Source organism: Sesamum indicum, linkage group LG6, assembly GCF_000512975.1.
Source record: "Sesamum indicum cultivar Zhongzhi No. 13 linkage group LG6, S_indicum_v1.0, whole genome shotgun sequence".
NCBI lineage: Eukaryota > Viridiplantae > Streptophyta > Magnoliopsida > Lamiales > Pedaliaceae > Sesamum > Sesamum indicum.
Window position 1 is genome coordinate 11,347,579 of NC_026150.1, and position 11,408 is coordinate 11,358,986.

The window sequence follows — 11,408 nt, forward strand, 5'->3', positions numbered from 1 at the left end:
TCACCATGTGCCTACTGCACACTTCATACTACTCTTTATATATCTTTACTTTATGCATTTTACAATAGAAAGCCAAAAATTCTTATCCGAGTCAGATTTGATCGAATTAGATTTATTATAAAGTATGTATATCAAATTTATTATATGATTGGTCATTTTTTCTAACTATACATCAATCACTTGACAAATGTACTGCACTTATTATATAATTGGTTTATGTTTAGTCGAATCGAATTCGGACTAAACCTTCCCATAAAAAGCTCTTTGGAAGTCTTCCCTCGCAGTACAAATAATGATCTTAATTTAGGAAATGTTTGCAAAAACAAAAAAACAAAATAAATTAGAGAAACGATGAAATAGATTATGCAATCGAAGGTTAGAGTGTTTAAATATGAAAAATAGAGCTAACATCCATGTGTAGAGTGCCGGAAAAATAGCAAGAATTCATGCAGCCTTGTCGTTTGAGAAGTAGAATTAATGAGAAAGTTAGTTTAACTTATCTAGTTGACTAACCTAAACTACTATTTATATATGGGGTTATTTGCAGATACCCCCAAAATGTATGGGAATATTTGCACTTTGCCTCCCAACTGTTTTTTTACAGTTTGACACCCAACCTTTTAATTTTAATGCACTTTGTTTTTCGAGAAATAATTTACGGAATATTCTGTCCGTATGTCTACACGCGCCTGATCAAGGCGATTTTGGATTCGATAAAGTTATAAGGGTTAAATATATACAACCCTCCAACCTATGGGATTGCCCCCAACTTTTTTACAAAACCAAAAAAAAAAAACAAAATAAATTAATAACTTAAAAAATATGTGGAGAAAAATACTTAAAAATGGAGAAAAAAAAAAGGAAATTTCCAGAAAATTTAATATTTTTTCAGCAAATAAACCACTTCACATTACAAGCTAAATGTTATGGTGGCACGGATTGAAATACACATGTTTTTTTTTTTTTTTTTTTTTTTGGGGGGGGGGTTGGATTTTTCCTCTTTTTATACTATAGTAGTGTGTTTGATTTTGTTGGGGAGTTGCACTCTTTCGCGATTTTTTCATTTGGGTTGTTGAAGTTCAATTCTTCATTTGGGTCGATGATTTTTTCTTATTTTTTCATCTAGATTTCTTAAATCTTTGTAATATTCTACTAACTTTATGGTGTTGAAGTTTTTTGTTTGCTTTGAAGTTTAAAGTTTTTTTTCTTTTTTTTGTCGGTTTAGGGGTTTTACATATCTGATATTATAGAAAGTTCATGCTTTTTTGTTTGATTTTATTTTGTAATGTGAAGTTGTTATCTGCAAATTATGTATTGAATATTTCCGCATTTTTTTGGATTTTTTCCAATTTTTTTATTTATTTTGTTTTTATCAAAAGGGTTGGGTGGTAAAGTGCAAATAATCTCATACATTTGGGGGCTCTGCATTAAACCTTATAATTTTACCGAACCCAAAATAATCTCAGACGCGTGTATACTTGCGGACTGAATATTCCATCATTATTCCTTAAAAAATGCAAAATGCAACTGAATCAAAAGATTGTCTGGAGAAGTATGAAAAAAAAAAAAGGTTAGAGAGCAAAATGCAAATAACTCAATACATTGGGGTGTCTGCATTTTACACGTTTATTTATTTATTTATACATATATTTTTTTACGATAGTAGATCTCCACCATATATACAAGCAAGGTACTATATAATGCCAAAGATCTCAGTTCTTAACCACCGAACTCCACCACCAAGAATGGATCAACAATTCACCATTTTCGATTGTATGCATGATGAATCCACCGCCGCCGCCACCATTACCACCACCACCACCTCCTCTCCATATTTCTTCTCCAGAGCCGAACCCAGTACAACTGATCATAACAAAATGAAAAGAATAAACAAGATTTCCACAAGAATTAACCATGGCGAAAGGAATGATCACCCCACATTCCGTGGAGTTCGGAGACGAAGCTGGGGCAAATGGGTCTCCGAAATCCGGGAGCCCAGAAAGAAATCAAGAATCTGGCTGGGAACCTTCGCCACCGCGGAAATGGCGGCCCGAGCCCACGACGCTGCCGCCATTGCAATCAAAGGCCGCTCTGCTTTCCTCAACTTCCCTGAGCTGGCCCAGCAGCTACCCCGTCCCGCCTCCAACTCCCCGAAAGACGTCCAGGCTGCTGCAACCAAGGCGGCTGAGCTGATGGTTTCCGCTGCCGAGCACGGCAGCGACAGAAATGCTCATATGTCTCCTATATCTTCGACCTGCTCAGCTGATAATGACAACATTGACGATGCTTTTCTTGGTCTGCCGGATCTTTTCTTGGGCATCAGCGGCCACTACCAGCTTGATGGGTGGTTCTGCACGGCGGCAGCGGGGGCACCGTTGCTGCAGGTGGCTGGTGGTGAAGCGTTTCATGGTGAATTCTCGCCGGAAGACTTCGTACCTTGGGATTGCAGCTGAATACGTCGGCATTTCAATCAGTTACGTTATTGTTTACAAATTAGGCAATTAAAAAAGAAATCATAGTTTTATAGTAATAGTACCCTTCTTCAGTTATATTTACCGCATTTAATGCAATTTATTCATGTAATATCGTAAATGAGTAAATTATTTTTTTACTAAAGTAATTTTTTCCTCTATCTTTGTTAAAAAAAAAGCAATTTTACCTTATTATCTAAGAGGGTAAACTATTTTATATTAAAAATATAAAAATATAATTTACTATTTTTTTATAAGAGAATACTGTACAGATATCACATAGAATTACTTGTATTTTTTTTTTCTAATAGTGTGAAAAAACGTTGTTGAGTAGGATTGAAGCTTTGTCATGAAAATTTGTTCTATGTTTTCGCGTCAAATGGTGAAGATGACATCCATTACAATTTAGTTTTAAGGGTATGGTGAAGAACGTGTGGTTTTCATTATTAATTAATTCGGTGTGAGTTGAAAGCCGCATGTGAATAAGTATTTATTATTTGACAAAAACTAGGATTCATGACTTTATTTATGTCTCCGAGGTTGTACAAATAATTTTGTTAAGTTGCGTAGATATATACCTCCCAGTTCATTACAAATGAGGGTTTGAGTGGTTTATAAATTTTGACGCGTCATCGGTGTAATGTGTATTTTTAAAGTAAGATTGTAAAATTTATATAAAACCATTGCAGATAATAATTTTTACGATAGGGTATTGATCATGTTGTATGGTACATCAAAAATAAACTCGCGATTCTTTGCTAGGTGTATTTTAAGAATTGCTTTTTAACTTTGTTTTGTATTGTTAATGTAACTTAAAATCATGAGTAATTCAAAAAAAATTAATTTCTAGTACTACAAGTACAAGAGAACTGCAATTTTAGTCGTGTTGAAATCAATTTTGGCAATTTGACCATGTAATTAAAAATAAATAATAATTTGAGGACAATTCTAATCGAAAATTCAAAAAATTACCCAAAATATACTTGTGTTTGGGCCCTTGACACGCTAATTTAGGGCTGGAAATTATTTTGAATTTCTTTTAATTGTAGAATCAAATTACCGAAATTAATTTCAACATGACCAAAATTATCACCCTCTATACTAGAGAACTAAAATTGCAATTTTCTCGTTCATAATTATACTTACGTACGTGGTCTAAGTTTTACGGTTTATTATTCCTGAATTTCCCTAACATCGTAAAATTATACTTCGTCTCTCAAGCTTTCAAAATTATACTTGCTCCCCTTCTGAAAATACTTAATTTGTTAAGTAGTAGAAGTGAGTTTTTATTTTATCTTTCATCTAAAATTAAAAAGTAAAAAATAATAAATTTATACTTCGGGAGGAAATTAATTAATATGGTTGTACAAATGACCTTAACTGCCACGATGGGTGCACCCGCATGACTGGACAACACATAACAAAAAAATTATTTTTGTTCCGAAGGGGAGATAGTACAGAAATTGGCCCGACTCTACCCCCATTATGTGGTGACTTGTCTCTTATTATTTAAAATGACGCTCTAAACAACCGAGCTAATGCCTTTGTTTATCTATGATAATAAGACAATTTAAAATAATTAATACAAAAGATAATAAACATATTATATAGAATGTTCATCGTGTCAAACACACGCCCCAAATAGGGAGTGATAAACTCAAAATTTTAAAAGAATTAATAAAAGCTTCCTTGAGGCGCATGATAAAACACCCCGGATCAATGACAAACAAACTTAGTAAAGCGCGTAATAGAACGCTCTGAAGCCAATGACGGTCTGAATTGCTTGAGCCGTGAAAAAAACAAACTTTCTTGAGGTGCATAATAGACGCTTCGAGACCAATAACAATCAGACTTTTCTTAAGGCGTATAATAGAACGATCCAAAGTTCATGAATATCAAGCTTCTTTAAAACACATAACAAGACACCCCGAAGCGAGGAGTAAATATCAAAACTCCTAAAGAAATTCTTAGACAAGAAATTATAACCATACCAGTTAAAAAGAATACAATAAAGCATCCAGTGAGAAAATAAAAGGCCCATTATAAATAAACCTTCCACAAATATTAAAGTTCAAACTCAAGTTAACACCAGAGTAGCGACAATATTTTTATAACCTCGTATTAAAATTACCTTCATCACGGAGACATTATCTCACCCCCAACGGATAAGACTAAGCCTAGCAATTATGCTCTCACTAAAACCAAATTAATAAATTGGCTTCTACGGAAACGATATTTTATGTAGACTATTGTTCTATAAGGGATATAGTTACAATAATTGGGCTAATCCATTTCGAAATTATTCTCATACTTAACTTTTAAATTTTTTATCATCAGCAGTTTAAAATAGAATAGGGTTGCGAAAGAACCGATAATCCGATTTAAAAATCCTAATTATTTTAAGGATATTCAGGAATTGAGAGCCGTTGATGGAGAAGAAAATCAACACACAAAAAATAAATCTATTTTAATAATAATTATTAACCTATTATAATAATAATTATTTATATTATAAGTTAAATACATATATTATACTGTACTATATATTGATTCTCAATCGAAATTTATAATGTAAATATTATCTATTCACTTCTAAAAAGAAAATAAAGATTAAACAGTAGCAAATAACATTAATTTGTCTCATCAGACTACTAACGAAAAGCATATAAAAAAGTAGGTAAAGTAATTTAAAGCACATATATACTTATAATATAACAACGTCAACTCAAACTTTATGAGCGCTAAGAATAATTAAGCAGGCAAATCCATATATTTTTATCATGTAATTTGGGGTGGTAACTTTTAGAACAGTCCAAATATATAAGTGGCAAATTCATTTTATTATTTTTTAATTTTTATACAAGTTTTATCCATTTTTTATTGAAAAACAAGTAATAATTTTGTCGAAACTTAACTATGTGTGAGACTCACAAGACTAAAAATTGGGAATTTTCCAATTTTGGAGGAAAAATCCGTACTTATTTGCAGGTAAGGATTAAAATTGCAATATATCAAATTTGTAGCATAAATATTGTCATCATTAGAGGTGGTAGGTGATTTGAGCAGCCTCGTGAGCTGGCTGGACTCGAGCTCCAGTTTCTTGACCTGTTTGAAAGCTCATGAGCCGACTTGCTAACTTTTTTCTACTTTTTAACTATTTTTATATATTTAGAAATACGTGTAATATTATATCAAGTTAATATAAAAAAATATTTATAATGTATTAGAATTATTTTAAAAAAATATCTCATATTTTAATTTCATATATCATCATAAGAGTATAGTATTCCAGTATCTATCTAAAATTAAACATTACCAACAATACAACTGTATTATTATTATTATATTTAATATTATTATTATTATCATCATCATCATCATCATCATCATTATTGAAGTCAAGAGGTTGCTCAATGAAAAGCATACAATTAAAGTCTTCTCGATTTTCCATCAAGAGAATATATTGATGGAAATAAATCTTAATGAATTTGAAATAAATTATTTAGAGGAATAAATATATACTCTAAAATTCCAAATATTTGGCTAAAGAATTAATCAAAAGGAAAAACTTTTCTATTAAAGGAACACATTGGCCTGTTTATAAATTTAAGTTTTGGGATAAACCATTTGAATATAAGGCAAGATTGAAGAGAGGCCAAAATATAATTAAAAAATGAATTGAAGAAATCAAGAAATTATTTTTGACAATTTCATACAATTTTCAGATGCAGACGTCTCTGCAGAGAATTGTGTTAAATAACTTTGGATAGCAAATTTATTATACCATCAGCAAATTGCTGGTTATTATGCTGACTAATGAATTATCTTTATTTTTCAGGAATACTCCCTTAAAAAAAAAACGAGGGAGGAACTCCTCTAATAAAAAAGGAGGTAGATTTCGTCCAGGTGATAAAATACGCCATGATAATATGGCATTAATAAGAGAAAGTATTTTGGAAATTAAAAAATATAATAATATGTTTGAACTCTTCAAATAATTTTTTGAATTTAAAAAAGAACAAAAAAAATTAACAACTGGTGAATCATCACCTTAGCATCTTACGCAATAATATTGCAAAAAGATGAAGATGAATTAATTAACTATAAATTCAGTGAGAACCACGAGGTGATAATACTTCTTGAGAATGATGATTTGAGATGGGAAAATCATCCATGGTATCTGATGAAGAGATATTTTGATGTAGCATCTTTTACAGCAGGGTCATATAAACCAAGAGCATATTATAAATGCTTAAGGCAACTTCGAGTGTTGAAATCAACCACACATTCTCTAGTAATTGAAAGAAGTTCAATTATTCGAAAGCGGTAATTAAAAAATTCATCACTGCTATTGAATGGGGAATTGATCCATTAGGTGAAAAATAAAATCTACACCCAAAATCAAAAAATTATATAAAATTTAATTATTGGGATTATATCGAGGCATTCAATAAAGCCTTTCTCTATGAAAATTATAAGAGAAAGCACACATGATTTTTTAAACTCTATCCATTGGTCTTCCAGCAAGAAATACGAAATTAGGTGTGTCAATGGTGGATAAATTTTGGTCCAACAATCTCTATTCTCCCTGAAATTTTTAGGAATACTATACGAAGTGGCTGAATTATTCACCAAGAATTATCCAAGCAGGAAAATCAAGAAAATGGGTCGAAGGAATGACTCTCTCTATTTCTTTATGGAATTCTCCATTCCATGGATTTGAAAATGGTTACCAAAAATAGGAATTACCCTAAAATTTCATGTATTAAAAGGTGATATTGCTAAAATTTTGGAGCAAGTTAATGCAGATTGATCATAAGATCAAGAAATACTATGGTTAAGAGATTATTAATGAGATGGAGGAAAAGCTGCAAAAATACAAAATTCTTGCTGAGAAAGAAGAAATCAACTTCCAAATCCCTTTGAACATACTTTATTAGAGAATCTTGAATAAAAAAGGAGTTTTCACAGAAGATCAAATGATTGAGAAATATCTTAATCAAATACAGAAAGATCTCAAAAAGAATCTTTCTGAAATAGCATCCCTCATGGAAATTTCTTCCAAAGATGGAGAAAATAAATTTTTTTGTCTCGCTGGAGAATCCCAAAATCCCTTTGAGGACTTTACTCAATAAGAATTCCTGAATAATTTGTTCAAAAGAATCAGAGAAACTTTGAAAGGAAAATCAAAAATGGAATTTTCAGAATCCTCTGAAAAAAAGACAACCACAGACAATCAGAATCAGAATCAGAAGAAAGCCGCTTCTCTAAGATTATAATAAAATGAAGTGACCAATAGACCAAATAACACGTGTCAACAATCAGAAGACACCTGGCGAATGAAAGCCATGCAGACGCAAAAGAATTGTTTCAAGTCCGGACATTCGGTTATAAATAGAAGCCCCCTCCCCCCTTTTGGAGAGGAAGCCCTCGGAAGTCTTCATGTTGAAGCTGAGGCCTTTGTACCTTGCTCCTTTTCCTTTAGTTATATTTCAAAGTGTTATTTTGCATAAAGAGGAGCAAAGAGTACTTGTAAGTTTTTCTTGTTTATATTTTTGCACTTTTATTTACCTTCGTTCTTACTTTCATTCTTACTCTTAGTATGATACAAGGTTAAAAAACTACTGTTGAATTATTCATAATAATGGAGATAGCAAGGCTAAAAAAAAAGAGTATTTTTCATTACTGATAAATATAAGGAGAAACTAGATGAACATATGAAAAAGACACTATGGGTCGTTGAGTTAAATTATGTGTATGAACAAGGCCTGGTTTTGTCGTTCTATGGCATTATTTTGGGCCTACAGTGTAGCATCCTTTAACTAAAATTCATACTTATTAGTTTAACTCAATGTAAAAGGCTCCCAACTTAGTCTTTTCTTATTTTATTCAATTCTCATTATATCTATCATAATAAAAAATATTATGTTGTTGCATTCCGTCTACATGGTCGGTTTTTCATATCGCCTCCATGGATGGATTTATTTTTATGAACTTTTTGTTCTTATGTCTTTCGCCTACATTGTCGGTTCTACATACCGCCTGGGTGGTCGGATTTAAATTTGCTTTATTATTGAGTAAATTATTATTTAATGGTCGGATTTAAATTTATTTTATTATTGAGTAATTATTATTTAATATAATGTATTTGAATTTTATTGTTATATTTTTAATATTAATTTTCTAATAATTCAGAATGTTTTACATATATATTTGGTAGTATATATTTTATCAATCGAAAAAATTTAAGAAAATTTAAATCTAGCCATGAGGCGGTATGGAGAACCGACCATGTAGGCGGAAGGCATAAAAGTAAAAAGATAATTCTGACCATGTGGGCGGTAGAAAAAACCGACCATGCAGACGTAATGCATTAAAAGAATATTTTTTATTATGATAAATATAAAGAAAATCAAATAACATAAGGGAAGACTAAATTGGGAACCTTTTACGTTGATTTAAACTAATAGGTATGAATTTTGGTCTAGAGATACCACAAAAACAACGGCACGGTAAAACCGTGCAGTAATGGCAAGGCCGACCTTGTTCATACCCATAATTTAAGTCGACGACCCAGAGAGTCTTATCTTTATGTTCTTTCAATTTCTCCTTATCTTCATCAGTAACAAAAAATACTCTTTTTTTTTATATATATTTATATATATATATATATATATATACAGTAAAACTTCTATAAATTAATACTCTATAAATTAATAAACTCTCTAAAATAATAAAATCTTCTGGTCCCAACTTGGGCCTTTGTAAAAAATCATCAAATTCGATAAGATAATAAGATAATAATTTTTCAAAAAATTCCTTTAAAATCATCAAATTCGATAAGATAATAAGATAATAATTTTTCAAAAAATTCCTTTATAAATATTAGGTCCCGTTAAAACTCTAAATTAATAATTTATAAATATTATAATTATAAATATTATAGTAATTTGCTAAAATATGAAGTCTGTAATACTTTACGCATTTGATCATTCATGGATGATTTTGCGATGCCTTTTAGATGAGAAGACATGGTTGGGTGTTATGAATTATTTTATTTTCATATTGAGATTTATATAATATATATTTCATTCATCATGCATTAATATATTTAATTGGCTATAATAGTTATTTAAGTGCAACGAATTAATGTAAGCATATATATTTAAGTAATTTCAATGAATTGATACATGCGTCTATGAATATAATAGTTAATTGTATACAATGAATTGATATTATACATGAATATATTTAATTAGTTACAAAGAATTGATTGATGCATGAATATAATCAATGAAACATATATGAATTCATTTATTTTCAATACATATGTACTAAATTTGTTGAATTTAAAAAGTCTCTCTTTTAATTAATAAAATATTAATTTATTGATAAATTAATATCTCTCTAAATTAATAAAATTTCGTGGTCCCAAAATTATTAATTTATAGAGGTTTTATTGTATATATATTTATATAGCTATGCTATCTCCGTTATAGTTGAATAATTCAGCAGCGGCAATTTAGGCTTGCATTAGCTAAACAAAACAGAAGTAAGAATGGAGGTAACAAATGCAGAAAGCTAAATAAGAAAACTCACAGTTAGCTTGTATCCCTTCTTCTGTCAAATCAAACTTTATATAACTAAAAAGAGAAAGAAATTTACAAGTGCTTCTACTTCAACACATGAAGACTCGTGATGGCTCCCTCAAAAAAGGGGGGAAGGGGTTATATTTATAACCAAATGGTTCAGACTTGAAATCATTTTTTCACGTCCGCATGGCCTTCATCTGCCAAGCATCGCTTCATTGTTGACACATATCCTTTGGTCAATTTCATTGACTTGCTCTACTGTCACCTTATTTCTTCATCAATTTGGAGAAGCTGCTTTCTTCTGATTTCAATCCCGATTGCTTGAGGTCTTCTTTATCTTAAGATGATTATGAAATTTCCATCTTAGATTTTTCCTTCAATGTCTCTCGAATTCCTTTGAATAAATTATCAAGAAATTCCTTTCGAGAAAATTCCTCAAATGGATTTTGAGATTCTCCAGCAAGATAAGAAAATTTATTTTCTCCAATTTTGCTTGAAGTCTTCATTGGAGAAGCAATTCCTGAAAGATTCTTTTTAAGATCATTTTGCATTTGTTTGAGATATTCCTTAATCACTTGATCTTTCGTGATCACCCCTTTCTTATTCATGATTCTTTGGGAGATATGTTCAAAAGGATTAGGTGCTTGATTCTCTTCTTTCTCTGCAAGAACTTTATATTCTTGCAATTTTTCTTCCATCTCATTAATAATTTCTTGATCATAGTATTTCTTGGTCTCGGGATCAATTTGCATCAACTTGTTCCAGAATTTTGAACACTATCTTCTTTTGATGCATGGAACTTTTTGTAGTGTAATTCCTACTTCTAGGTCCCATTTCTAGATCCATGGAATAGAGAATTCCATAAAGAAATAAAGAGAAGTCATTCCTTCAATCATTTTCTTGATTTTTCTGCTTGAATTATTTTTGAAGAATAATTCAGCCATTTCGTATAATATTCCTGGAAGATTTCAGGAAGAATAGAAATTGATGGACCAAAATTTATCCACCATTGAAATACCCAATTCGGTATTTCTTGTTGGAAGACCAGTGGGCAAATTTTAAAATATCAAGTATGTTTTCTTTTATAATTTTTATAAAGAAAAGCTTTATTAAATGCTTCAACATAGTCCCAGTAATTGAACTTTATTGTATTTTTTAATTTTGGGTGAAAATATTCTTTTTCCCCTAATGGGTTAATCCCCAATTCTATGATAAACTTTTTAATTACTGCTTTAGAATAATTAAATTCCTTCCCATTACTGAAGAATGAATGATTATTTCAACACTTTGGGTTGCCTTAAGGATACATTGATAATGTGCCCTAGGTTTGTATAATCCTATCCTG

The 11,408-nt window shown here is 30.7% G+C and overlaps 1 protein-coding gene across 1 annotated transcript; it reads left to right on the forward strand.

The window, feature by feature from the left end:
- On the forward strand, positions 1,692 to 2,597 carry LOC105164366 (ethylene-responsive transcription factor ERF039-like). Its single transcript, XM_011083004.2, has one exon. The coding sequence runs from the start codon at positions 1,701 to 1,703 to the stop codon at positions 2,451 to 2,453; it is 753 nt and encodes a 250-aa protein (XP_011081306.2). The 5' UTR covers positions 1,692 to 1,700; the 3' UTR covers positions 2,454 to 2,597.

Coding starts and splice junctions, on each gene's coding strand:
- LOC105164366 (XM_011083004.2), top strand. CDS start 1,701: ATGCCAAAGATCTCAGTTCTTAACCACCGAACTCCACCACCAAGAATG.